This window comes from Magnolia sinica, chromosome 19 (assembly GCF_029962835.1).
Source record: "Magnolia sinica isolate HGM2019 chromosome 19, MsV1, whole genome shotgun sequence".
Classification (NCBI taxonomy): Eukaryota; Viridiplantae; Streptophyta; class Magnoliopsida; order Magnoliales; family Magnoliaceae; genus Magnolia; species Magnolia sinica.
In genome coordinates, this window is record NC_080591.1 from 6015985 (window position 1) to 6043537 (window position 27553).

The window sequence follows — 27553 nt, forward strand, 5'->3', positions numbered from 1 at the left end:
ACCATAATATTTAGATGGTGTCCAAACTGTATAGATTAGGACCGGAGTGAATTTCGCTTTTATTATGTTGAGTAAACTTTGTTAGGCCCATTGTGAATATATGTGACTTATCCACATTGTCTATCCGTTTTCCATCTCATTTTAGGGTTGAGCCCAAAATTGAAGCATGTTGAAATTTAAGTGGACCACACCACTGGAAGTGGCGGGATTAATGATTTCTACAATTGAAACCTTATTAGGGCCCATAATGATGTTTATTTGTTATCCCATTTGATCGTAAGATCACGCAAACATGGGCAAAAGGAAAATACAAATATCAACTCAATCCAAAGCTTTTGTGGCCCTTAAGAATATTTTTTCGGTGGACATTCGCATTGCTTCCTGTGGTATGGTCCATCATTGCTTGGGATATGCTTCTTTTTGTGCTATGGCCATGAAAGTATATGAAAAAATAATTCAGATCATCTACTTGCTGCAAGTAGGGATTTCTTACTTGATGCAATGTGCTCGGGTTACATCATTACTGTGACGTGGCCTAATCACATTTCAACAAGCAAAAAATCTATGCTTGTGGCAAGTAGAGGATCCGTACTCCTGAAAAAAATGAATGGATAGGTTGGATAAAATACATAAATCATGGTAGACCCCACACAGTTTATACAGTATGCAATCCCATTCGATCGTTGTGACCATAATGAATTGAAAACACAAAATATTTTCAAAACTTTTGATTTTTCACAATAGGTGCTCAATTACCATTATTTACTGTGGTGTGGTTCACTTTTAAGGCATGTTTGGTCCGTGGACTAAAATGGTATGGAATTGTATTAGATGGGATTAACATCATTATTGCACAATGATTGCATGCCCAGAGATACCATGGTATTTTAGCCATTGAAACTCATGTTTTTTTAATAAAATTCTTGCCAGCGAATTAGACCATGCAATTTATGTCATTCACTTGTACACGTACATAACTTAGAATGTCACCTCCAAACGGTGTATATGGATGGATGGAATGGACAAACGCATGCATCAATGTGGGGCAAATATATTGGATTTCAAATACAAGAAAATCTGACCAAATGCAATTCCATCCTCCCAACATTTCTCGTCCTCCCCATATGCTGGATGGATTTTATATGGAACGGATGCAATTCTATCCCACTTAAATGCACCATTAGGACTTCGATCTGCCTCAATTTCGCATAAAGCTTGAAAGAGATGGAAAAATAGATGGACGGCAATCTTTAGCCCAGTCCGATAGCGAGTGGCCATCTACTGGCAGTGTCAGCGGGGAATCCGCGTTCCATGATAGAAGTCACGGCCATGGGACTCTAATTTGTTTCCTGAAAAAGCATTATTAATTAAGGTACGGATGACGAACAGACACGTCAACAGTTTAGATCATCAGATGGTGGACCAATTTGCATAGACAGCCACATCATACTACTCCCGTCCTATGTGTCGGCACGTACGATTCCTTTTGGAGCATTAATTACGGTACGACTACTAAAGTATGTTCCATGGCATAAAGGCAAAAGCTGAAACCGCTTTACCACATGGGATGTCTTTCTTCCCTTCACGCGAATCGTAAATTTCTAAGATAGTTTACCACCGGTTAAGAAAGATAGTTTACCACCGGTTAAGAAAAAGGTTAGGAATCTAGCGTAGTACATGCGGCGCACATGTAAAGAAATACGTATTGTTATATGGAATTTGAAAATTTATTTAAACAAAATAAATTTAAATTGAAAATAAAAACAAAAAATTAGTTTCATGTCATAAGTCACTCAGGTTAAAATTGAATTTGCTTTACTTAGACAGCGTTCCAAGTGTAACGGGTTTTCAAAGTAATCGATCTCTAGGATATAATGATTATGACCTGGTTCCAGTGGTGCACTCACTCTATGCGGGCTCGAACCACTTACAATCTTAACCCGAACTAGAAAATACTTAAAGTATACTTTGAATGTAAAATTGAACTTTTTTTTACCTTTTAAAAATAGATAAGAGAAAGTCTATTTATATACTTTGTAAAGACACTCTTAATGGTATAGAGATACTCTTTCAAAAAGAGTTGTGACTATTGGGTTTAAACTCAATTGGTGCAACCCTTAAGCTTAAAATGATAATTTTTCAAAACAAAATATGAAAGGATACAACCTTTCGGACTTGTGTGAAAAGACACATCAATAGGGCACGTACTCACCTATTGCCACGGCAACGACCCGTCCCAATGGAAACTTTGAAACACTAAATTATTTTAAAATACAACAATTCCTTGCATGTTTCAAAATTTATGACATTTCGAGTTAAGATGGAAGAGTTGCGCAATGGTATTGGTGTCACCATATATTTGAACCATCATGAGAGTAAGCAAGATAAGTTTAGAGGAATTAGGTGACACCATAGTCTTGAACCTGATTCTTTTCAATGTAAATCGCAAGTACATGCCACTTATACAACTTTTCCGCTACAAGTGATTTTGTGGTTTGGTACGTTTTGGTCATGTGCTATTACCTGGATTTCATGAGTGCTTTAGAGAATTGGTCTAGATTCTCATAAGAAGTGGCCTCTACCTCCACACTCATATAGGTGAATTCCATCATGTATACACAACAATTGGGTACACCACCAAATATATAGCTATGGACTCATTAAGAGTTCAAAAACTCATCCTTCCTCATTGCTGCTTACACTGCTACACCATAGAAGGGGCTCATTTATATTAGTGCAATTCTCTACCTTGTGTCTTGTTGTTTACCCATTGAACCTATCCCATAGGATCTCTACTTATATAGGTTGGGTTGCCAACATTGGTAGCTCATATATCACGCACAGCCGCATTCCCTTTGATATACCATTGATTAATCTTTTAGATAGTCATTTGGTTAGAAGATTTAAAAGTTTATGCCTCGTGGGCCTTTTACCTCCACCCGACATTGCTCCATTAGCCTTTCACCTATTACCGAAAATTTACTGTTGTTACCTTCCATAGGACTTAAGCCATGTCGTAGTCTCATTGTGGTAGATCATCCTCTCGGACCAGCTATTGAATATCGCTTTGATAAGCTATTTCTCACCAACTAGCTACTAAAAAATGAGCCTATACTTAAACGGATTCCTCCTTCTGCTCTTCATTCAAGTCTTCACTAATTAGGTCCAACCTCTTAAGTTATTCATATCTCAAGCCAACGCATACCAAACTATTTTCTAACCTCGCAGAGTCAAAAATTACGACACCATCATGCAACAAATACTGCCCAATACTTTTATTGTGATAGTTGTCATATCACCAACTCTAAATATAACCAATTTTCCTAGTCTTGAATGCACTCTTACCATTCAACTAATTTCACTAGCCCACTAATTAACCAACTGATGGTAAAGTCAATTGAACTTATTGTATCTATAGTACAAAGTGGCTGGGGTAATCTGTCATGTTACAACTAAAATAGAGTATAACCTTCATATAATCATATTATAATATTATCGTGTTATCACATGTTCCCTGACACATAAAAGGTTCACCAATTTATCAATTAGTGATTAGAATTCAATACAATCACCGGATATTTGGCAACCGAATATGGAGGAGAAATGTCCAACTTCATTATCAAGTTTCTTAATCGACAGATTGAACAATGGGCTCTATAGGTGTATAAGTTTGGCCATTAGAAAATTATACATTTGTTGATGGTAAAACAATACAGTTCATCAAATAAACTTACAGTCTCATATGAATATCAATCCCAAATGTCCAAATCTAGCCTCCAGTGAGAATATAATATAGTCTAAAAATCTCATTTATCCAACAATCATCTTTTGAATTCAGACCGCTAATAATTTTCTTTCTAACCATTTATTTGATGGCTATCAATTAGATCATTAAAACATGTAATCAATTTGATTCCAGATATCTTGTCTCTAAGACCTACATGATGCCAATGTAACACATGTGCATATTGATCCATAACATTCATCATATAGCTTTCTTGGTACAAACCTTCAATTCTTTTGTCAAATACCCCCAATTTCATATTTAGCCTCGATAGATATATTTATGGCTTACCTAATAAACATATTGTTGATCTCCTTTGACCCGCTCGGTATCGTGGTCAGTCGGAAACTTCATCATGAGATGATATGTTGACACGACTGCTCAAAAAGTCTTGAGGAAAGGTCGTTCGAGGATGACATTGTAGACGGATGAACGGTCGACCACCAGGAAGTTGATCATGGTCGTTGATTGGTTTTGCCATTCTCCTGCGGTGACCGGAAGCTGAATTGACCCTTCCGAGGTGATTTTATCCCCCACAAACCCAAGTAATAGGGTCTTGATAGGTCGAAGTCGGGACCTTTCAATCCTCATTTTGTTAAACACTTCGGCGAAGAGGATTTCTATTAAGCTACCAGTGTCCACCAAAATTCCAAACACTCTGCGGTTGGCTATGGTCATAGCCACCACCAGTGCGTCGTCATGGGAGTGTAGACACCTTGGGCATCCTCTTCGGTAAAGGGTAGATCGCAAGGTATCATTCTCTGCTCCTTTGGAGGTCTGTTAGTGACACAAATCTGGTGTTTTGAGCCACAGTAGCTGATACTTCGGGCGTGAGCTCTCGAAGCTCTGTTTTAATCGTCTCCCCTAGCGAGTCCGATAAAGATAGTATGGATTTATACAATGACTTCGTTGTTAATAGGTTGCTCGTTTTTTAAGTCAGTCTGTTCTTCTCTTTTGGTGATGTATTCCTGCAAGTGTCTGTTGCGAATAAGAGGTTCAATTTCTTCTTTCATATCAAAGCAGTTGCCCGTTGAATGGCCATGGTCACAATGGAAATGACAATATTTCCGCTTGTCTCGCTTGTCGGCGTCAAATTTCATCTTGTTCAGCCACTTGAGAATCCGTTTGTCTCGAACTTCCATAGACCTGCTCAAGCGTCATGTTGAGAGGGATGTATGAGCTGACTCTGTTCTTGAGTCGTCTGCCCAAACGTTAGCATCTAAGAGGTTCGTCGTCTTTCCTCCTCTTGTTGTTGTTAGTCAAGGTCAACTCCTCCTTGGTTGAGCTTTCCTTGTGCCGAGCCGCCCTTCGTAGGTTAGTGACTTACTCGGCGTTGGAGTATTTATGGGCTTTGTTAATGAGGCCAACCATCATCCTAGGACTTTTGTCGAGCAAAAAGTGAAACATTCCTTCTCTTATATCTCCCATCATGGCAGGGAAAGCAATTTCCTTTGAATGTATTTGCACTTACATCGTTTCCAAGTTGAAATGCTTGATGTAGTCTTTGATCAGCTCGCCTTCTTTCTGAATGATATGGAGGAAGCGGGAAGTCAGTTTGAGGCTTTCTTTCCCCCTGATGAAATTGGTGATAAAGACTTTGCTGAGCTGCGTGAAAGAACTAATTAATTATGGCTTCAGTTGTCGAAACCACTACCAAGCTGCTCCTGCTAGGGTTAGCAAAAATGCACGGCACATGACCGCAGTTGATGCGCCATGCAATTCCATCCAAGCCCTAAAAGATTTTAAGTGCTTGGCAGGATCAGTGTTCTTGGAGTACGGGGCGATCTGAGGCATACGGAACCTCGGTGGCGCGTGGATGATGTCGGCAGCGAACGGAGGCTTGGTTTATTCTAGTATTACCACCACTGAGGTCGGCTTCCCAGGGGTCGGGACATTCAATCGGCAAGCTCTTCGTATGTCGCCGATCTGAACTTGCAGGTCATTGAGCTCGGCTTCCCAGGGGTCACCGCTTTCAGCTATGGCCTCAATGGCTGTCTCGGGTGCCTTGTCATGCTTATTTTTTCCAACTCGTGACATAGATCGAAGGCTGCCAGCGCGGCGGTGCCAGATACTTGAGAAGGTACTGGCCTCGATGTTCTGAGTTGCCGACTCTTGTGGGAGACGACGACCCTTAAGCTTAAAAAGACAACTTTAAAAAAAAATAAAAAATGAAATGATGTAATATTTCGAACTTGTGTGAAAAGACACATCTATAGAGCACGTGATCACCTATGGCCATGACCACGACCGGACGCAAATTTCCTGCGAAAGCCTTTTGTAGGAAGTTCCTGTGTTAGAAGCCAGGTGGGGGCCACTATCATATTTGTGAGAAATCCTCTCCGTCCATCCATTTTTTGAGTTCATTTTAAGATATAAGGCCAAAATTGAATAGAATCCAATGCTCAACTGTGCTAAAAACACGATAAATGAACGTCCGCAATTGAAATACTCGTAGGGTCAAAAAAGTTTTGAATCATTTTATTAATTGTGTTTTCAATTCATCCTAGTACGAATGACGTTATTAACGGTATGAACGGCATGTAACATCATGGTAGAACCTAGGGAGGTTTCAATGGTAGAAATTTCCCAAACGACCTTTTCCTTTAGTACGGTCAACTTGAGTCTTGTATCCTTCTCAATTTTGGTTTCATCTCCTTGAATGAGCTCACAAAAATGGATGGACAGAGTGTGTTTCTGAAAAACGTCATGGTGGACCCCACCTAAGTTTCAAGCGCACATACTTTCCATCCAAATGAAAATTTTGAAATACTAAATTATTTTAAAATACAACAATCCAGACGGTCCAATTCACTGAAAAATTAGCTGGGGGGACAATCCAAACATTACATTGAGAAGCTGACAATCACCATCTGATTTTCGCTTAGAATTTGAACCAGTCTCTTTCTTGCCATCCGTTTGATGCCATAAAATGGACGTTTATGGTTTCTTGATAAGTGTAATCTTGTAGATATGATCCATCTACAATGCGCCTTGGCAATTTAGATGGACAAGATGGTCCGGATAGATATGCATCAGTGTCACGTGAAGAGAATAAGTCACCGCGGTGAGATACCTATGTGGCTTGGGAGAGGATTAGGTGCGGCCACGGCCTCACCAAAGACTGTGCGGCTCTTACCGTAGGACCAACCTTGATATATGTGTTCTATATCCATGCCGTCCATCCGTTTCTTCAGGTCATTTTAGTCCTTGAGCCCAAAAAGAAAGCAGATAGAAATCTCAGGTGGACCATACTATAGGAAACAGTGGTGATTGATCATGTCAAGGACCGCACCGTCTCCAGTGAGGCCGGGGCCGCACCGACGCGGATTAGCTACTGACATTTGAGCAGCGACAGCTGAAGTGACGTCACCAAGTTATACGGGAGGTGTATGTGTTGTATCCACACCATCTATCCATTTGGATATCAATTTAGGACACGACCCATAGAATTAGTCAGATCCAAAGCTCGAATGGACCCCACCACAGAAAATAGTGGAGAGAGTGGCGCCGACCATCTAAAATTTTTAAGGGCCACAAAAGTTTTCCATCAAGCAAAGATTTGGGTTTTCCATTCTTTCATATCTGTCTTAACTTATGAGCAGAAATTTCAAGGTCCTTATTCTTACCCGGGTGGTAGACTCTCTAGAGTTTCAACTCCCGGTCAAGGGTTCGAGCACCCATGGCTGTTGAAATTCAACCTGTCACTCTCTAATCGGCGTTCGGGCCGCACCTAGTCGGGCGCTGAGCTGATTGGGTACTACCCACTGCGACCTAGAGCTAGAGACGGACGGTCCTGTCATGATATCTGTGGGGGCCACCGTGATGTATATCTTCCATCCACACTGTCTATCCATTTTGACAGATCATTTTTGAGGCATAAGCTCGAAAATGAGAAATTTTGAAGGCTCAAGTGGACCACACCACAGGAAGCAAGCAGTAGGGATTGAATTCTTTCGGTTGAAAACTTCCTAGGCCCACGGCGATGTTTATTTGCCATCCAACCTGTTCATAAGGTCACATATACCTATAAGAAGGGAAAACATAAATATCATCTTGATCCAAGATTTATATGCCTAAAAAAGTTTTCAACGGTGGGAGTCAATCCCCACTGCTTCTCCCCGCGGTGTGATACACTTGAGTCTTCAATCTGCCTCCTTTTTGAGCTCATATCCTAAAATGCTCTGTCAAAATAGATGGACGGCGTGGACGGCACATATACATAACGGTGGGCCCCACAGATATTCTAACAGCACTATCCGTTTCTAGCTAGGTCCTGGTGGGGGTATTAAACAACTACTCTCCAATCTGCGCCCCCGCCAAATCCGCTCCCCTCTGGCGACATGAATCCCTGCCCTTCGCACATGTGCCATGCGCCGTGTGTGTGTAGGAGATCTTGAACGTCCAGATATTTAACGGATCCGGACTGGCAAATGACTCGAAGGGAGTAATGGAAAGAACGATCTTGATAGAACGCAGGCAGGGCCATACAAGTACACTCAATTAGCTGGTTGGACTTGTTTTTCTAACCACTCATTTTTCTGCTACAATTTTGACCTCTCAGATAAGTGTACCAAAGTTATTTTTACTTCCTAGCATGTTCAAAGTGCATTCTACGTGACGAGTGGCTCAGATTTCTGACAAGTGTACCATCCGATGGTTTATCCAGTGGTAACTTTCACCTACTTACATGTGGGGTCCATCGTTGAAATAGACCCTAGAAACTATAGAGCCTAGGGTCATTAATGACATGCTACGGGTGCTTTCTATGTTTGTCAGAGCATGGACTTTGATTCGATTTGCTTGCCTATTTTTGACGGTCCACCTGTAGTGTAAGCTGTTAATGTGGGCCCTTCATTTTGTGTTTTCTATTTATATGTGAATCGCTTGAGAATAATATCAATGAGAATACAGGTGGGCCCCACTTGACATGTGCCATTGTCTGAAAATCAGGCCAGTTCTGTCATCTGGTGGACCACACGACATATCAAAGTCATACTCGTGGGACGTGAATTTCCTGCAGGAGCTGTTGCTGGATCACGTGCAGCGAAAAAGGTCTGTGGGGCCCACCGTGATTCGTGTTTGACATCCCCTCCGTCCATCATTTGCGCTGGCCATGTTGGAACGTGAGCCGTAGATTCAGGCCCATACGAAACTCCAGTGATCCACACCACAGGGATGGAGATTGCCCACAATAGAAACCTTCATGAGGCCAACCAAGGTCTTAAAACAGGATGTCATTTGGTTTCCCTTCATTCCGGTGGGACCCACCTTATGAACAGGTTCTAGGAAGGTTTTAATGGTAGGAAGCAGACTAGATTTGATTAGGTGGGACCCGCCTGCTATCATTGAGAGATGGCCCCATAAAGCATGTTTGAAAGTAGTTGGAATGAGTACATGACCGATCAAATCAGACCTGTCATCCTTTCATCTCATCACCGACGTACAATAACTTTCAAACATGCTTTATCTGGTCATATCAAAGCCGCATATTATTTAATCAAAATCTCACTAACTGGGCCACACCAAATTAGCCCACTAGAGTTTTGGATGACCTTATTTTTTCGGGTCACATCCAAAATAAGGGCGATGATGATCCAACATCCTAACATCTTAAAATAAGGGCGACGATGATCCAACATCCTAACATGAGGCTGGCCTAATTAATTAAGATAAGGCTTAGACGAAGATGATGATGTGAATCATAGCATCAGGCAGTGAAAATAATGGACGGCGTGTATGTCACTACCATCACGGTGGGCCCATTGAGCTTTTAGTGACACGGGCCCACCACAACTGTTGTAGGACATTCGCATCCATACATGTGTCGCCAGTTCAATGAACACTTTGGCCAGCATAGCAAATTATGGGCGGATCCACCGGACCAATGACAGGGATCTCGCGCACAGGTGCCGCATCAGCACGTGTGAGGTTTCAATTGTGACATTTCCTTCTGTGTGGCCCAATTGAATTTTGGATCGTCCTGCTTTTCGAGTCTACCACTTAAAATGATGTGGCACAAATGATGGACGGAGTGGATGTCACACAAGCATACCTCACTAGCCCCCATCAAGTTTTTAATTGCACGGGCTTCCAACAACTGTAGGAAAAGTCAACTACAAACATGTGCGGCCCACCCAACAACCACCTCTGCCTGATTTTCAACACACGACACATAAACGGTGGGACCCATCAGACCGACCAGGACCTTAAACACACGTGCCACATTAGCACGTGCCAGGACTGTAGGACTCTCTTTATATAAACGAGCCAGTCCCTCTCCTAAAAGAGGCCATGGAGCCTGACTCACTTAGACTTCTGATATGGAGCCTTTTCTCCGTGTTTGGCTTCCTGATTTTCATCTTTCTACTTAGAAATCTCACAAAATCAAAACACGGGTCTTCTCCTCCCTTATCTACTAAACCTACATCTTGTATTACAAGGGATCTCAACGTCGAATCATTACGGTCCGCCACCGATGATTTTAGTACGTTGAGCTTGATCAAGATCGGCCACTCAGGTGAATTCTTCGCTGGCTTTTTAAACAACGGAACGGATAAGATCGTCGTTAAGAAGGGTGTTGTAGAGGATCTGAAGAGAGAACTTGAGCTGTACATCTCCCTCAGTGATGCTACATGCTTCGTACCGTTGATTGGTTATTGTGGTGAAGATAAAGAGAAGCTTTTTTTGGTTTATGAATTCATGGAGGGTGGAGATCTTGCAACGGTCCTCACATCCAAAGATCGGCCGCTTCCGTGGATCGTAAGGCTGAAAATCGCCGTTGAGGTGGCCGATGCATTGCTCTTTCTCCATTGCACTTGCAGTCCTCCTGTCCTTCACAAGTAAGTGTTTGTGTGTGTTTTATAGTATTTTAGTGAGGTTTGTTAATTCCACACGTGTGTGGGAACTGCACGTATGCACACGTGCGCATGTTTTACAATTTGCCATTTATGTGAAATCTTAGCTTTTCATCAGGTGAGCTACATTAGATATTCTGGTATAAAAATGAGACCATTTCACTCATCAGGTTGGCCACAGAATATCAGAAGAAATGAATGGCCATAAAAGATTTTAACCATCAATCTATTTCGTATGCTGTGGTTCACCCGATGAATGGAAATGTCTTACTTTTTAGGTGGAAGATCGGTTTGAAACCTTATGGAAGGCTTAAATCTCACACACATGTTTCATATTTGCACGTGTGCCCATTTGTAGATGTGTACTGCTCTACATGCTTGTGGAATTAGCAGGCCTCAAATTTAGATTTAACAGTCTTGATTTCATTTGAATTAAAAATTTAAAAAAAAAAAAATCAAAATTGGAATGTTTCTAAGATGAATTTACACCTTTGGTTCCTGATACAATGATTTTTGCTGTTAAAAATAGAAAATATTGGGTACGTTCCGTGTGCACCGAGAGTCAGTGCGCACATATCTCTCACCGTCGAACAACAGTCAAGGGGTTGGATAATGGGAATCCCAACGTAGATTTCCAAATGGAGTTTTGAAATTTTAAAAGTGGAAATTTTTATATATTCCCGCCAACTGCCTTTAATTTGTTGAAGATAATGCGCGCATTGAAGTCTCCTTCACTCCTTTGGAGTGTCCTCAACTTTTCAAGTGGGAGTGATAAACGGCCCAGGACTTGCAAAGTATACCCGGGTTCTGACAAGTGGGGCCACGGTTTTATAATCTAGACCGTTGGGATGTTGCGTATCACTGTGGATGGACCATGCCCAAAAAATCTCCTACATTGGAAGATCCTAACCACCAATCTTTTACTTTTTTTTCAGTTGAACGTCTTAACCGTCTATATTTAGGCCACAAATTAACGGGTTAGGATTTATCTATTCCAGTGATATTTGGGGCACAGTCCATCCAAGGTGGTTAATATTTTTTATTTTAGTTTTTTTGTCACTGGCCAATCACCACCGTACTTGGCGATGTAGGTGAATCTCGACCATCCAATCCATCCGATCGTCCATACCATCAATGACCTACGGTCCAAAACCCCAAACCATTGGAGAACACAACTGTCCGATTGATAGAATTTTCGACTTCGAATGTGGGCCATTCATCATCTCGGTGACCAGAGATATTCAGATTAAGAATGCGGAAGTGTACTTATGATTTCTGACCGTCCGATCTTGATGGATGATTTTCACTAGGCGGAATCACCATATGGAACGAATAAAGCGACAGACCACCATCCTTGCAAGTGGTGGGCCCCACATGTGATAACTGCCGGATCATGAGCAGTTTATTCAGAGTGTACAGCAAAAAATCAGGAAGCCAATTACAGTTATAGCTGAGCAGGATCTGACCCGAACACACCCAGATCCATGGCTCAACTGGCAGACTGAGCGGAGATACCTCCTTCCAACACCTGAGGTCTTGGTATCAATCCTTTGGGGGGGGGGGGGGGGGGGGTGGCTAACATGGAGTGCGTGGGTAGACCCGGACCGATGGATCTGTGGCTAACATGGAGTGCGTGGGTAGACCCGAACCGATGGATCCGTCTGACTTGTTCGAACCGGTCAGATCCGATTTGATCTAGTTGAGTAGTATAAATAAATTATTATTTTTTAACTTTTACTCCTCTTTTGCTCAAACGGTTCTAGCACGAGAGTCTCCGGCTTGACTTGACTTAGTCCTGTCCGAATTGACTGAACAATCGACCAGACAGACTCGACTCGATCCAACTCGGTTTCCCTGACTGAGTCGAACTTAGTTCAGAGCAAGCCAACAAGAAATTGGATTGGATCAAGTCAGCCCTACTAGACTCAATCCCGGATTGAATCAAGTTCAAGTCAGGTTCTTAGAAAAATAAAAATTGAATACCCAATCTAGTTTGACTCGACTAGATGCTCACCTCTAATCACAGTTGATAAAATGGGCTGGGCCTAGCCCACTCAAAATCAAACGGCCCAATCAATTCCAAAGGGCCCACAACATCACCACCACCAGATAATTACAACATAACATGCTTTCCATTTCCATGCAGTGATGTGCAGAGTAGCAGCATCTTGATGGGCCCGAACCAAGAAGCGCGGCTCGGGAGCCTAAGCCGAGCCACACGTGTGGAACACGAAGAGCTACTGAGTCACGACGTGTGGTGCTACGGAAAGCTACTGATGGACCTGATCTCGGGCCTAAATGTGAGCAGTGGAGATGATCCATATTCCCAAAGATGGTTACAGAAGGTAATGGCTTGTCCGGACCGAGCCAGCTTGATCGGCTTGATGGACCCAACCCTCATCATGGAAGAAGATCTAGCTGAAGAGATCATCGGAGTAGTGACCATCGCTAAGGCTTGTATGAGTCAATCGAGCTGGATCACGATGAAGTTGGTGCGACAGGCCATAGGCCATCCAGCCCGTATAGCTGATCAGGGTTGTGGGTCCCAGCTTGGATCCTCTGATCTTAGCCACCCAACCCTCATCAGGATGAATGGTTATGATATAGAAAGCAACATACATTAACATTATACAGGAATGCTAGATAAAGTGTGCACAAAATCTGGCCTTTGATCATTTTATTTGGTGGTGATTCGGGTATGATACAGCGTGCCACACGTGCCCATGCGGCACATGTGTGAGAGATTAAAGTCGACCATCAACCACGTGCAGTGCCCTTGCCCAGAAACCAGGTGGGTCCACTCATCAGATGGGTAACAAATTAATGTGTTTCGAATGTGGATACACAGCAATTATTTATAACAATCCATTTGTTTTTTTTACAAAAGTGTGGCCCAGATGAAGAGTGGACCGCCCCACCTTTTTTGCCAGGGGAAAATCCAACATGGAACGTGCATGATGAACGGCCTGGATCTCATTCTTGTCTGCCATGTTGACGCATTTCAACCGTTTTTAATTACATTCTCTTGTTTATCAGCATCATTTGTGATTTTTTTTGGGGATTGGTAGAAAGATAGGGAGGATTAACTGCAGAGCTCTGTAAATGGGTCAGGCTGGCCAGTCAGACTTTTAGGCCAAGCCCAATTTTGGCTGGAATACTCGGCAGGGGGTCAAGCCCAGGTTGATATTTGAAGCCCATTTATTAATCATGCCGCGCTCAGGCTATTCTAAGAGCCCATCAGTCAGGCCCACGTAGGCTTTCAAGGATTTTTTTTATTTTTTTTGTTTGTAATATGGCATGCATGATGGCTAATGAACGTCCCAAATTTGCACAAAAGTCAATGGCCACGCTCGGGGCTGCAACCTAACCCATGTGATGATGTCTGTATCAAAAGTTATAACTCTTTTATAATCAAAACTTTAAATAATAAATTTTTTATATTTGGAATGAATTTTTTCAAATTAAACACATTAAGAAGCTACTTACATCATGTTTACGTAGGATTGAGTATAAATCTAACGAACTACTTCTAGTTTGTTTGGGCTTCTTTTGATCCAATCATGCCAAGAATATAACTAATTACGTAAGTCCAATGTAAATTGTTGGTGATTTTCCTTCTACCCGTTTATCTTTCTCATCCATGATTTCCCCATCAGGATTATCTAATTTATTGACGTGGCATGTTTATATTCGGCCCCACCTAATAGTTGGCCTGGATGTCATACACGTGTTACTTGTTGGCACGTTGTTTCATTAGCTTGCACGAGAATATTTATACGGTAACAGAAAGCATATTGCATTGGTCATATGGCCGTTTAGCCGGTGAGATTGAGACTGCTTTGGGCTTTGTGTTTCGAATGATAACAGTTCCAACGTATCGTATCGGCATCACATTTCGGCGTTTGTTGTCTTTTTCCAATTCCCTTTTCTTTGACTTCGATTCTGCTGTCCATATCCTGGTCTCTCATAGGAATTGATGGATAATCTGTACTGTCTATGTGGTGGACCATGCAGCGCATGGGCAACTGCTCAAGTTTCAAACCGAGGGACCGGTCCTATCCATCTTATCATCAGTTTTCAGATGGATGGTCATGAATAAACTATTTCGATGGGGAAGATCAGGCCACTAGGATTGTCCCGATGAGAACGAATCTATACTGTTTCCCATTAATCTTGGTGGCCCACTAAAGAGATGGCACAGATCATTTTATCGTACGGTCATGTCGGCCCATTTAGGTTGTGATATGGACCATCCAAACGGTGGGGCATGATTGGACCGCTGTGCTCCGAAATTGTTTGATTCGAGGATCCTAGTTATCTGATTGAGCGCAGTATTTCCGCATTTAAAAAGGGACCATTCTCATTTCTAACCGTCTATGTGCGGACCACTGACAAAAATGATTAAATAGTATAATCTCACCGTTGGATCGCAGTGATCTTCTGCTCATGACTCATGGACCTGATGAAGTGCTAGATCAGCCGTTCCGATCATAAGATATTATGTAGCCTGCATCTCTCTCTCTCTCTCTCTCTCTCTCTCTCTCTCTCATTACTCCAACCTTTACATCCTTAACTAACTCCATCAACGGTTTTCATGACATCGAGCCGTTGGTTTTCTTTTTTTTCTTTTTTCGTAATTCCATAAAAAAGGAGGGGTATCTTTAAAACATCCACACTATAAAAAGAAAGCACCCTCAACATGGCCTACAGATATACACCGAAGTAACCGTCTATACCCCTTCGCTACCAAAAATGGCACCTCTCGACTTCTCAGTGCAAATCAACGGCCCAGAGCTCGTTGGGCCCCACACATCAACGCCTCGAGAATTCAAGTATCTATCCAATATAGATGATCAAATGGGCCTGAGAAACCACATACCCTTCATCCATTTCTACCCTACCAATGCCACTGGGACCGATCCAGTCCCGATCATACGACGAGCATTGTCGATGGCCCTCATTCCCTACTACCCGATCGCAGGTCGTCTCAGGAATGCCGAGAATGGCAAGCTCGTCGTTGATTGCTGTGAAGAAGGTGTGATCTTCCGCCAGGCCAATGCCAATGTTACACTCGCTCAGTTGCACGAGATCGATGGTGGATTGAAGCCACCGTTCCCTCAGTGGGACCACTTTCTTGTTGATGATATTTGGGGCAGCTTCTCCATCGTCGATTCTCCATTGCTTCATATGCAGGTAATTGGTGATATCCTCACACATTGTAGTTTCTTCAAGGCCAATGGCCCACCCTGGAAAAATAGGGGTCCACCAGCCCGTTGCTTTTCAGATCAGGCCCCTTCTTGCCAATTAGGTGGGCCACATTCATCACAAGGCTACAATTTGTGAGGAGATTGACCTTTTTTACCCCTTTGTTTTGTTGCCTCTTTAAAATGATCTCATTTCATTTTTGTTAGCAGTAATGATGTAATAGAGATCACGTCTTAGGGTGCGTTTGGTTGTACCAATATCATGATATTTGCACCAAATTAGATTGTGATTGGTCCTGAATTATCATGAAATTTCATGATATTTAGTGCAACCAAACGTGCTCTTATATAAATTAGGTCGCATTTGGTTGGACCAAATACCATGAAATGTTGATAACGTTTTGTACCAAATTAGACTGATTAATCAATTCATGATATTTGGTGGAGCCAAACGCACCCGTCAAAACACGATAATTTGAGTTGAACCAAATACCTAGGTCGAGTGTTTTTTTTTTTTTTTTCTTCTTATAATATTTAATAGATAATATAATAAATGGAGAATGATCCAGTAGTGTCGACTATAGAGCAGTAGATTAGCCGTAGAGTTAAGTATGTGTGGGGCCCACTTGGATGTGTGTCAGACATCCAATCATGCATCAAATGTTCTCTGTCGAGAAATGGGACACACCAAAATTCAGCCAGATCCAAAATTTAGGTGGGCCACACCATCAGAACCAGTGTAAAATCATCCATATAACCTCTAAATCACGCCGCATGTCCCCTGTGTTTCCAATGGCCTAATTTTTGGGCTCTCCCTTCATCCACGTAGGCCTCACCCAATCAACGGATTCGATGTTGTATAAATAACATGATGGCCCCCATATAAAAACCTATGGTAAGCATCCCTTCTCGACCGTTTCTTGTGTAGCCCAAATGAGTTACGGATCAAACTGATTTTAGGCCTATAGAACTAAAATTGAGAGGCACATACAATGGACGGGTTGGATTTCATGTAAACATCACAGTGGGGTCACAGATTTGACACCATCATAAATTTTATATGAGAGAGTACTATAAGTTATAGTGCTCCTAATTGTATTGGGACATTTAAAGAGCCAAATCCATTGATCTGGATTGTTCATTCCGTCCGATGCACATTTCATGAGCAACAATGGAAAAATCACACCGATCCGACAGATTTTATCAATGTCATTTAATATGGACGACCAAGATTATTTACACAAAACAGGTCAAATCAACAATTTGATCTATATATCGGCTAGGGACCATCATCGATTGCTTTTTATTTTAAAGAGTTGGTTTTGTTAGGCAACCGTGACCCATCCATTGATTTGGAAAAGGATGGGTAAAGAGAAAAAAAAAAAAAAAAAGGCCAAATCAAGGATGGAATAGATCACCCGATCAGTGTTATTTTCGGATGGTAGGCCTTGAGATGTGTTCTCCACTTAATGAACAGTTCGGATCGATTGATTGGACTGTCCAAGAGAATCCACTCAACTAGGAGCACTATATCTTAATAGTTCTCTCAGAGCACTGGAGCATTTCTCAATAAATATTGAGCCCGACAAATGGTTGGGATGGTTCTAGCCGTCTGATCTATGGCCCTCAAAGCAACGGTAGAAACCAGAAATGTATATCAGAAAACTATTTAGGGAATTTCAAAAAAAAAAAATAAAGGTGATAGATATAATTGTCCAATAGGTGTGAATTTTGAAATATGTGCCATCCATGATAGGCCCCAAAAAATGAATGAACCTGATCAGGATGATGAGTGGGGCCCACTTGAGTACCATCGCCACAGGCCCACAAGATTACTTAGCAATTGCCCGTGTAGCGAACTTATTGTGGGCACACATCCCTAGTAGAAATGGGCCCCACACATCGACACACCAACCATTTAATGCATACACCTTGCCTTGTAATTAAAAGTGGTGTTCATTTTTGCCGATAAAACCTTCAGTGATCTCAGAGCTTTATAATGCTCCTGGTTGTATCGGGTAACTTGGACAGTTCGATAATCAATCTAGGCCGTTCATTAAGTCTAGAACATATTTTAAGGGTTAACGTCTAAAAAGAAGCCTTATTGGATGATCAAACCCATCCTTGCTTTGTCCTCATTTTTCGTGGCCATCCTTTTCCCCGCGGATGGACGGATGATAAGGATTTCCTAACAGTAGTGATTCTTTACCATCATAAGCAATCCTTGATGGTCCATCAAATAGATGGTCTGAAATTGTTGATAATTTTTTTTTTTACAAATAATATTGATCGTCTATATTAGAGGTCGCTAATCAGATGGTTAGTACTGTAAGATAGGTGTGATATTTGCATGGTGGCCCATAAATTGTGTGGTGGACATAGTGGACGGTCTAGATCAACCGATCTTTTGACTAACGTTCGGTGCCTTGTCATTGTGTTCTTTCCAGGTCACCCGGCTTGCTTGTGGGGGGTTCGTACTCGCGTATACATTCAACCACTGTGTATGCGATGCGTATGGCGCCCTCCAGTTCGTAACGGCCGTATCGGAATTCGCCCGAAACCCTAACCGACACGCCTCCTCTTTCCTCCCCTCCTGGGGCCGCGAAATCCTCGCCCCACGCTCCCCGCCCCGCGTCTCGTACCGGCACCCGGAATACGACACTGATACAACGTCCGAAACGCCCGCCACCGGCGCAGATTTCAAGCGCCTCGCGCAGATCTCCACCTTCTTCTCCAACGCCGACATCTCAGCCCTCAAGCGCCAGATCAACGACCGTCGATGCCCCACCTTCGACGCCGTAGCCGCCTGCCTCTGGCGGGCCCGGACCCGAGCCCTCGCTCTGAAAACCATTACGAAACTCCTCTTCCCGATCGACACGCGCTTCCGCTACCATCCCTCGCTGCCGGATGGATACTACGGGACTGCGGTGGTCTTTCCCTGCGCCGTAACGACGCCGGAAGCGCTTTGTAACGGCCCGATACGTTATGCTGCGGGGCTGATATCGGGCGTGAAGAAATCGGTTGTTGGAGACGAGTATCGGAAATCGGTTTTGGATTTCATTGACGTGAATGGGCGGAGGGGGTTCTGTTCGGAGGGCGCGTTCGTTGTGTCGGACATGAGCCGGTTGCGATTTGCTGACGTGGACTTGGGGTGGGGCCCAGGGGTTTATGGTGGGCCAGGGAGGGCTGGGACTGGGATGGTGCCTGGTATGGTGACATCTGTCATCGGACATAAGGATGAAAGAGGGGTTGAAGGGGTTTTGGCTTTGGTATCTTTGCCGCAAGGAACGGTGGAGATGTTTGAAAGGGTGATAAGGGAACAGATACGGAGGGTGGAGGAGATTGACGATACTGCCCCTGTAATGGTGCCGTCTGCTCTTTAGCGTGGAGCAGCATTTCTGAGGGTATGTTGGTAAAGTGGGTTTTTGCCTTTATGATGTTTTTATCTGAAAAGTTGGAATAATGTGCACATGTAAAAGATACCGTTTTAATATTACCAGTCAAGTTAACTTTGTAATGCCACGTGTACTAATCATTAGTGCCTGCGTATCAAGCATCAGACCCTGCCAGAGTATCAAATAACTCCCAGTGAAAAATTTTGACAGTCAGATAGAGTGGATGGATGATGCATATGTACACAAAAAAATTGTAAAATAAGGTGAAATTCAAATTTAACCATTCAAATGGTGGGAGCAAATTGTGATGGTTTACAAAGGAACAACTATGCTGAAATGATGTTATATATAGTCAATTAGTTGATATTTAGGGCTTGTTTGGCCAGGTGGATTGGAAGGGATTGAATGGTATTAGGGTGGATGGCATGGATTTCAAGGTAGTTAGGATTGCTATATCGTTTGGCCCATCCCTTCCGATCCCGCAAACCAAACACGTCCCAGGCAAATTTGAATGGACTAAGGTGGATTGGATGGGATTTAAAAGTAATGATAGTGTTGTCAATGGATTGTCTTAAGATCCATGGGATTGCTATATTCCGGGATCAGATTGCCCAGTCTGTTTGGCACACCCGGCCAATATGGGGATTTAACTTCCAATCCCTTCTAATACCTTCTAAGCCTCCCGGCCAAACGGGCCCTTAATGGACAATCAACACGTGATATTGAGAACGCGTGGAGGGTCCATGACTTAAGAGGAGCAAATTCAACCGTAGACACGTTTTAAAATCATGATCCCATCACATGGGTGGCTGACAGCCCGCATGTGACTGTTTGATTGTAATAACCCAAATTTGTATAATAGTTTATACACATTTGTACTCTCACAAAACCGTGACACGTGGAATGTAGTAGACATCTAGATACATCGTTGATTATAGAAGAGTATATTCACCTATTCTTTTAGGGGTGTAATTAAATTTCAAGGACGAAATTTTTATAAAGGTGGTAGAATATAATGACCCGATATTTTGGTACATGTGCACGTACATACATATACATTCATCTTAGCATATATGCATCCACCCATGCATCCATGCATACTTGCATCCTTCAATTTATACAAGATGTGGCCATTGATATGGATCGATTTGTTAGTGTAAACCATTGAATTAAATTGTACTATTTGGTGTGTATATATGTATATGTGTATGTGTACTCCCTTCACTTGTACGCTTGAAATCATCCGTTCATGCATTAACTAGCTCAAATTTAGTTACGAATCACACATTAAACTCATCCGTTCATTCATCGTACAAGGTATGTGATCATCTATTCATTCATCCATTTTTAAACTTTAGTTCAATTTATTAAATCATTAATCTAGACCATTAACCCAACGATCTATTTATTTAATTCATATATATATATATATATATATATATATATATATATATATATATCCCTAAGTTAAATATGAAAGTAACCGTACATTAACTTATACATCAAATTGGACTCATAACTGTCTAATTATTTACTTATATCTCAACCATCCAACCATACATTGTACTTGTATCCACCAACCGAGCCACCTAATGGTTAGTTTCCATATTGGTCACAAACACTCGTTACGTGAGATCATGAAAGAGTAAGAGCCGTTGAAATCTATTTTTGCCACTTTAGGATGATCATATGACAATATTAAGCTTATTAGATAGAGTATGTTGAGTGTAAATTAGGCATTAAGTTTCATTCTGATACAACGGTCCAATATTAAGATATTCGCTTGTGTACTAGAGGAACTAAGAGAAACTCAACGTTGTAAGACTTTGTCCACTCAAACAACCAACCTTTAAAAAAAAAAATTAATTTAAATAAAATTTAAAAACAACAAACTCAGCGAGATTTTCTGCCTAATTAACATCTCTTCCCACGTTCTCCACATTGCTTTCCTTTTCCGTGTAATGAGTCTCAGACCCATCGCATCTAAACCACCCATCATCATAGTTGGCCCTAGAGTCATTGAATCCTAGCCATCTTCATCTCATTATTGTGGGACCCACCAAATCTAGGGTCGTCCACTTGGATGGATCCTAAGGAAGTTTCAATGTAGGTTTTTCCTAACCGTTCTTTAGGATATGCGATCCATCGAAGTTTTGGATCTGCCTCATTTTACACCTTATGTCCCATCAGTATAAGATAAAACTTATAATCGGGTGGATTTCTCTTAAACATGTTGGTGGACCCCACTAGCGATTTTTGCAAGAGATCAAGCAAAATGATTCAGCAGGTAATCCACCACTCCTACTTTTCCTCATCTTCCTCATTTTCCTCATTTTCCTCCTTCAAAATAGAGATAGCCACATCATTGCAATGACATGTTACAACAAGTGAATCACCCATCCATCGGGCCATGATCAACATTTCAACTACCACCATAAATTACACAAGCATTATAAGTAAATAATAATATTAATGAATAAATAAATAAGAGAAAAAGAAAAGAAACAGAAGACAGAGAATTTGTGTGTACAGTGGTGAGGTTGAGCATGGGTCTAACCTGCGACGGCGGGGCTCATACAACAAACTAAGATCAGGTAGGTAATCCTACTCATTTATGAACTTTCTAATTTTTATGTATTTCTGAGATTTAATTTTGAAATAATTTTCTTAGATTAATATTATCAGAGTCATTTATACCTGATGTTCATGTTTTCGAATTTAAATATTAATTAAATTTGATGGATTTATAAAGCTCAATTATATTCTAACATTATTTCAAAAAATTAGTTTTATGTGTATTAAATTAAATTCATTAATTTTAGACTTTAATTCTGAGTTAGACTGATTTAAAATATGTTTATTTAGAATGAATATTAATTTCTTTATTTCTGTGTTTAGAGAGAGAGAGAGAGAGAGAGATTTTTAAAAATAATAATAAAAATAATAAAAAATAAATAAATAAAATAAACAATTTATTTAAGTTTATTTTTTAATTAATAAATTTTATAATTTTTTTGAAGATTAAAATTAAATATGAGTTATTCTTAAATTTTAAAATTAATTGATATGAAATTAAATTATTAAAAATAAATTAAGTTCAAATTAATTTATGAATTGTGTAAGTCGGATGTAATATAATATCTAAAGATAAATTTTATTGTTTTATATCAGAATTGTTAAATTTAACTTGGAATTAATTTAAGTTCAAAACTAGAATTAATAACTTAAATTAACTTGCAAAATTTAAGACTTGATTAATATATGTATTTAATTTCATAAGTAATAATTAATTTAATTTATTAATTTAATCTAGATCGAGTATAATTTTAATGATCGATTAATTTAAATTTAATGTATGATGGTTACAATTAAATTACTAACTGGCGGTTTAAATTTAAATTATAATTCTTGGAGTTTAAGAATTAATATTAATTATACTAATTGGGAATCTAAAATTATTTTTAAAGTTGTATGAATTAAATTAATGTAAATTTAAATCTAAGATGACTTTTAAAGTCTTTAGAAAATAAATAATTATAATTCAAAATTTAGTAATTTGATGACTATTATGAACCTTGACTTATATGATTATTTAAATTAATTAAATCAAAATTTAATATGATGAAACTTTATTTATTATTCTAATTTAAACTCTAGTTTAAGTTATAATAATAAAATGATAATGATAATAATAATCTGAATATAAGGTACAAAGAAACCTTTTATAGATTATTAAATAGGAATTTAAATTTCAAATAAATTAATTTGTTTACATTGTAAATAAGTAAATAAATTTAAAAATCAAAATTTTGAGACAAAATCAGTATTCCAACATTTTTCAGGAGTTCCTTTGAAAAATTTTAGCACTATTACAGAAAACAGCTTGATATTTCAGAAACTAATTTTAGACAACATCAAATTTATGCACCTTATATAAAACTTACATCATAGTGTAGAAATTTGATTTATTAAATTGTTTTATTGCTGATTTTAAAATTATTCATATCATTCATACTCCTCTATTGATTATTGAATTGTGAAAAAAAAAAAAGAAGATAATATTAAAAGCAAGTGGGGCGATCGTGTCCCTTGGGTGAGAGACCCTAAAGCCAGCAAGTAGGGCAATCGTATCCCTTGGGAGAAAGATAATAGAACTCATTGGATCCTTCGGAGTCTCATTTGTGTACGGCGTATGAGTAGAATTATGTGCGCGAACATACATGAGACGTACAACTGGAGCAGTAGTCTGACCAGCTAACGTATAAATGGGTCCCTCATCACGAGGTACCGGTGCGTAAGCGTTAATGCAACGTGGCCATCCACTTGGATATGGTGTTATAAGAGATGATGATTATTTAATTTTATAATGGAATTCATGAGAGTATGGCACAATTCCAGGATTGCATTCATGTCATCCTTAAGATTTAATATCTTGATTTGTATTTGAAATTTGAAAAAAAATAATAATATGTATATATATAATTTCATTATTTGCTCATTTGTTATAAATTTAGAATTTTCATATTTGAGTTGAATATAATTGCACGAGCTGTTATACTCACACCCAACATAACAGTGTTTCAGGGTTCGAAGTTTAGTCGGGGCAAAGCAAAGTGAAGATCTAACCATCAGCTCAGTTGTAGTCATATCTTTATTTGTTATGTTAAAAAAAAAAAAAAATTGTATAGTAGGAATTTAGAAGTATGTTTAGATTGTAATAGTTAGGAATTGTATTGGATGAATGTTTGTTTGTTGTAATGTTTTTTTTTTTTTTTTTTAAATGTGGTTGTGAATGTTTGAATTTATGTCATGACCAGGAATTCGGAGTCGGGTCTGGCTAAGTCGGGTACTGAATTTCGGGGCATGACATTGATAGCCTGAACTTTAGAATCCACTTACTAAAAAAATTGATTGAAATTCCCTGGTTCGAGCATGCGATACCAATACCGTCCAATCATTAACTAGATTCAAATTAATACTTAAACCCATACCCACATTCATACCCGGCTGACGTTGGATTGAGTCTGAGTACTCATTGGGCATAGACAGACCATCACCAGCCATTATCCATCATTTCTGTTACAACCTGACTCTGATATTAACCTGTCATACCTCAAAACCCGGATACCTGTAGTTGAATTTAGAGCATGCGAGATAAATCTAATGAATTCATTACTACACGTGTAGGCATTCAATCTTATATAAACATATACATTCAAATTAAAAGATGATAACTACTAATTTCAAAGTTAATTAAAAAAGCATTGTATAATACTCAAATTGAATCACTTAACTTATTATATTAACATTTGAAATTCTAAACTAAACTTAATGATAAAGTAAATTAATAATAATGACTGTTTGCTCAAAATAACCCAACTCGAAGCCTGTATTGTTTAAATTAACGTGTGTATAATAACTCATTAGGATTGTTTCATACACAAATCTAAAGTTTTTAGATATTAACACATTTCATTAAGCAAAGAAATAAATTTTAAACAAAACAAAACAAAACAAAATAGTTTATAATAAAATCAAGTGCAATGAATACAAAGATGATATGCATGCGATACTATTCATGAATCTACATAAATAACAAAATAAATATCCATCATTAATTACAACACTGTACTCAGTGTATGGCCATGTTGCATTAAAGCCCACGCATCAGTATCTCGTGGTGAGGGACTCATTTATATATTAACTAGTTAGACTACTGCTCCAGTTGTACTTTTAACATATGCCTGCATATACAATTATATTCATAAGTCGTACACAAAGGAGACTTCGAAGCATCCAACGAAATATATAAATGTTCACCCAAGAAGCATGATTGCTCTACTTGCTAGCTTTAAAGTCTTCCACATAAGGGACACAATCACCTTATTTAATCATACCATTTTTTAATTTTTTTCTCACAAATCAAATAATGATGATGATGCATGATATGAACGTAATAAAATTCGCATAATAATACATGTTATGGGTAAAATTGGACAGTCCAAAGGTGACCATAATGGGATGAAAAACACAAGGTAAGTAGCTCGAAAACGGAGGTCACGATCATTTCGAGCACTAACTACAATCAGTGACTTCGGTTCTAGGTGATATCTCACTATCGCGACCAACGAACGACTATAAGTATTAACTTAGGCTCGAGGATATGCCCCAACTATAATCAACAGTTAAGCTCGCTTTGTAGGAACTCGGTCGACCCGACTTAGAGGTTGGCATCAGTTGTTTACCACGACCTCTTCGAAAGCTAACCATCGAGAGATCTCATTCGTGTACGAAGAGGATTAACTCCTCGAAATCTTTGCCGAGTATCACACCGAGGATAACGCCATGTATCCCAGGGACAATTCCTCGCATGATATGCGATTGTATGACATATTCATTGTCATATACATGACTATCACCGAAGGGCTATAAATATGAATCCTGCACACATTAGAATGTATGCACAAAAACCCTAGTTCCACTAGACCCAGCATACGTGGTCTAACTTTGGCGTCGGAGGGTCCCCTTATTATAGCTAGGGTTTCCCTTATTACTTGATTTTGTAGGTATATAAAGGTTTATCCGGGATGACTAGATATCAGTATTAACAATACATTTATAATGAAGCAGGTTAATTTAAACAAAATACAATAAATTCACGATTTAGTAAATAATATTGTACAATTTGATGCTGTTAGAATTTAACACTTGGAATTGTCTGAAAATTAGGTTGTTAACTGTAATAGACTGTAATTGGATTTTTTTAGAAAGGTCAATGCTGCATTCCATAACAATTGAAGAAATTGTGCCAGAAACCGTTGGCTTTGTTGGAATTTTTATTTTAGCCTTGAAATTATAATTTTCAATCAATTTGTTAATTTAATTCTAAACCATTTAGAATTAGATCTAATCTAACAATTTTATTACTTCAATATTTAAATCAGATTTAATATTCATCAAAATTTTAGAATAATTTAACATATTATCAAGAAATTTAATAATTTAAGATTTATACATTAAAGTAATTTAATTACAAAATAAGTTTAATGATTTATAAATCTCTCATTTTTTAACTAATATGAAATTTATTCTCAGCTACCTAAATATAAACTAATGATCCATGGTTTAGAATTAACTTATATTTAATAATTAATTAATTATCTATCTTCGATTAATTTCCTCAATAAATCTAAAGTTTATTCAACCAATTGGAATTTACTTAACTAAATTTTAGATTAAATTAATTCATATTGATCAATTATTCTAAAATTTGAGAATCTAAGCTTAAGTTTATTATTATTAATTATCCTAAATTTTATCCAGAATCCAATTGAAAATTAATTTCAAATATATCTTATTTTGTTTATATAATTAATTTATTATGAATATTAAAGATAATTTGCTTGTCGTGTAAATGGGAATAAATGAGAGTGAATTGGGTAAACGGGGGACGTGGTTTCATGCGAGTCTTTCGAAAGTTCCTGTGTTGGGATGCTAGGTGAGTCCCACCGTGATGTTTGGGAGAAATCCACCCCATCTAGATCATTTTAGGATGTGCAACTAAAATTAAAGTGGATCTAAAACTCTGAGCGTGCCATGTGAGAGGAAAAAGTAGGGATTTAGCGACCCCTGTTGAAACATTCATGTGGCTACAAAAACTTTTTATTATGCTAAGTGTGTATGTTTTTTTTAAAAAAAAATTTACTTCATCATCTTAGTGGGAATGACCCTATAAACAGTTTGTATGGCATATAAACATAGAGATGGGCACCAAGTCGAGTCGAACCGAGATAGGGCTGACTCGACTCAATCCGATTTTGAAATAGGCCTGACCTGAATTAATACTGAGTCCAGCATGCCTGACTCGACCTGAGTCCGCTCTGGCCTGGACGGATCCGGATCGAGTCTGATCCAGTGAGAAGTATCGAGTCGGGTTGAGTTGGCACCAAGTTGGATTGAGAGATGAGTAAGGGAGAGACCGAGAGAGTGGAGAGGAGAGAGAGGAGGAGGAGGAGGGTGATGGTGCTGGGTGGTTGCTAGGCTTGGAGGATAAGGAGGAAGAGAGGGAGAGAGAGAGGTCGGGCTTGGAAAATGAGGAGTATGAGAGAGAGAGAGAGAGAGAGAGAGAGATTTCGGGATCGGGTCAGGGTAGGGTGCAGTGGATAGGGTTAGGGAGTCAAGCTTTGGATCGAATCGGGTCTAACTGATTCAAGTTTTGGGTCGAGTCAGGTAGTAACTCGAAATCGACTCGGTTCGAGTTTGAATTGGGCGAAGCCTACTTAGTTTGGACCGACTCACCCATTCAATTTAGGTCGA

General features: G+C 39.6%; 2 protein-coding genes across 2 annotated transcripts; both read left to right on the forward strand.

Moving 5' to 3' along the window:
* Window positions 1-10075: 10075 nt before the first annotated feature.
* On the forward strand, window positions 10076-13896 carry LOC131235642 (probable LRR receptor-like serine/threonine-protein kinase At2g16250). The gene is made up of 2 exons (XM_058232905.1): window positions 10076-10623; window positions 12785-13896. Exons 1-2 carry the CDS (start codon window positions 10076-10078, stop codon window positions 13260-13262), a joined length of 1026 nt encoding a protein of 341 aa, XP_058088888.1. The 3' UTR covers window positions 13263-13896.
* Window positions 13897-15359: 1463 nt separating this feature from the next.
* Window positions 15360-19450, forward strand: LOC131234787 (benzyl alcohol O-benzoyltransferase-like). The gene is made up of 2 exons (XM_058231740.1): window positions 15360-15831; window positions 18290-19450. The coding sequence occupies exons 1-2, from the start codon at window positions 15391-15393 to the stop codon at window positions 19223-19225; spliced, it is 1377 nt and encodes a 458-aa protein (XP_058087723.1). The 5' UTR covers window positions 15360-15390; the 3' UTR covers window positions 19226-19450.
* Window positions 19451-27553: the final 8103 nt, after the last annotated feature.

Excerpts from the sequence above, each read along its gene's own strand:
- LOC131234787 (XM_058231740.1), top strand. The coding sequence starts at position 15,391 with ATGGCACCTCTCGACTTCTCAGTGCAAATCAACGGCCCAGAGCTCGTT. Across the intron at positions 15,832-18,289 it reads CTCCATTGCTTCATATGCAG|GTCACCCGGCTTGCTTGTGG; the intron begins GTAATTGGTGAT and ends TGTTCTTTCCAG.
- LOC131235642 (XM_058232905.1), top strand. The coding sequence starts at position 10,076 with ATGGAGCCTGACTCACTTAGACTTCTGATATGGAGCCTTTTCTCCGTG. Across the intron at positions 10,624-12,784 it reads AGTCCTCCTGTCCTTCACAA|TGATGTGCAGAGTAGCAGCA; the intron begins GTAAGTGTTTGT and ends ATTTCCATGCAG.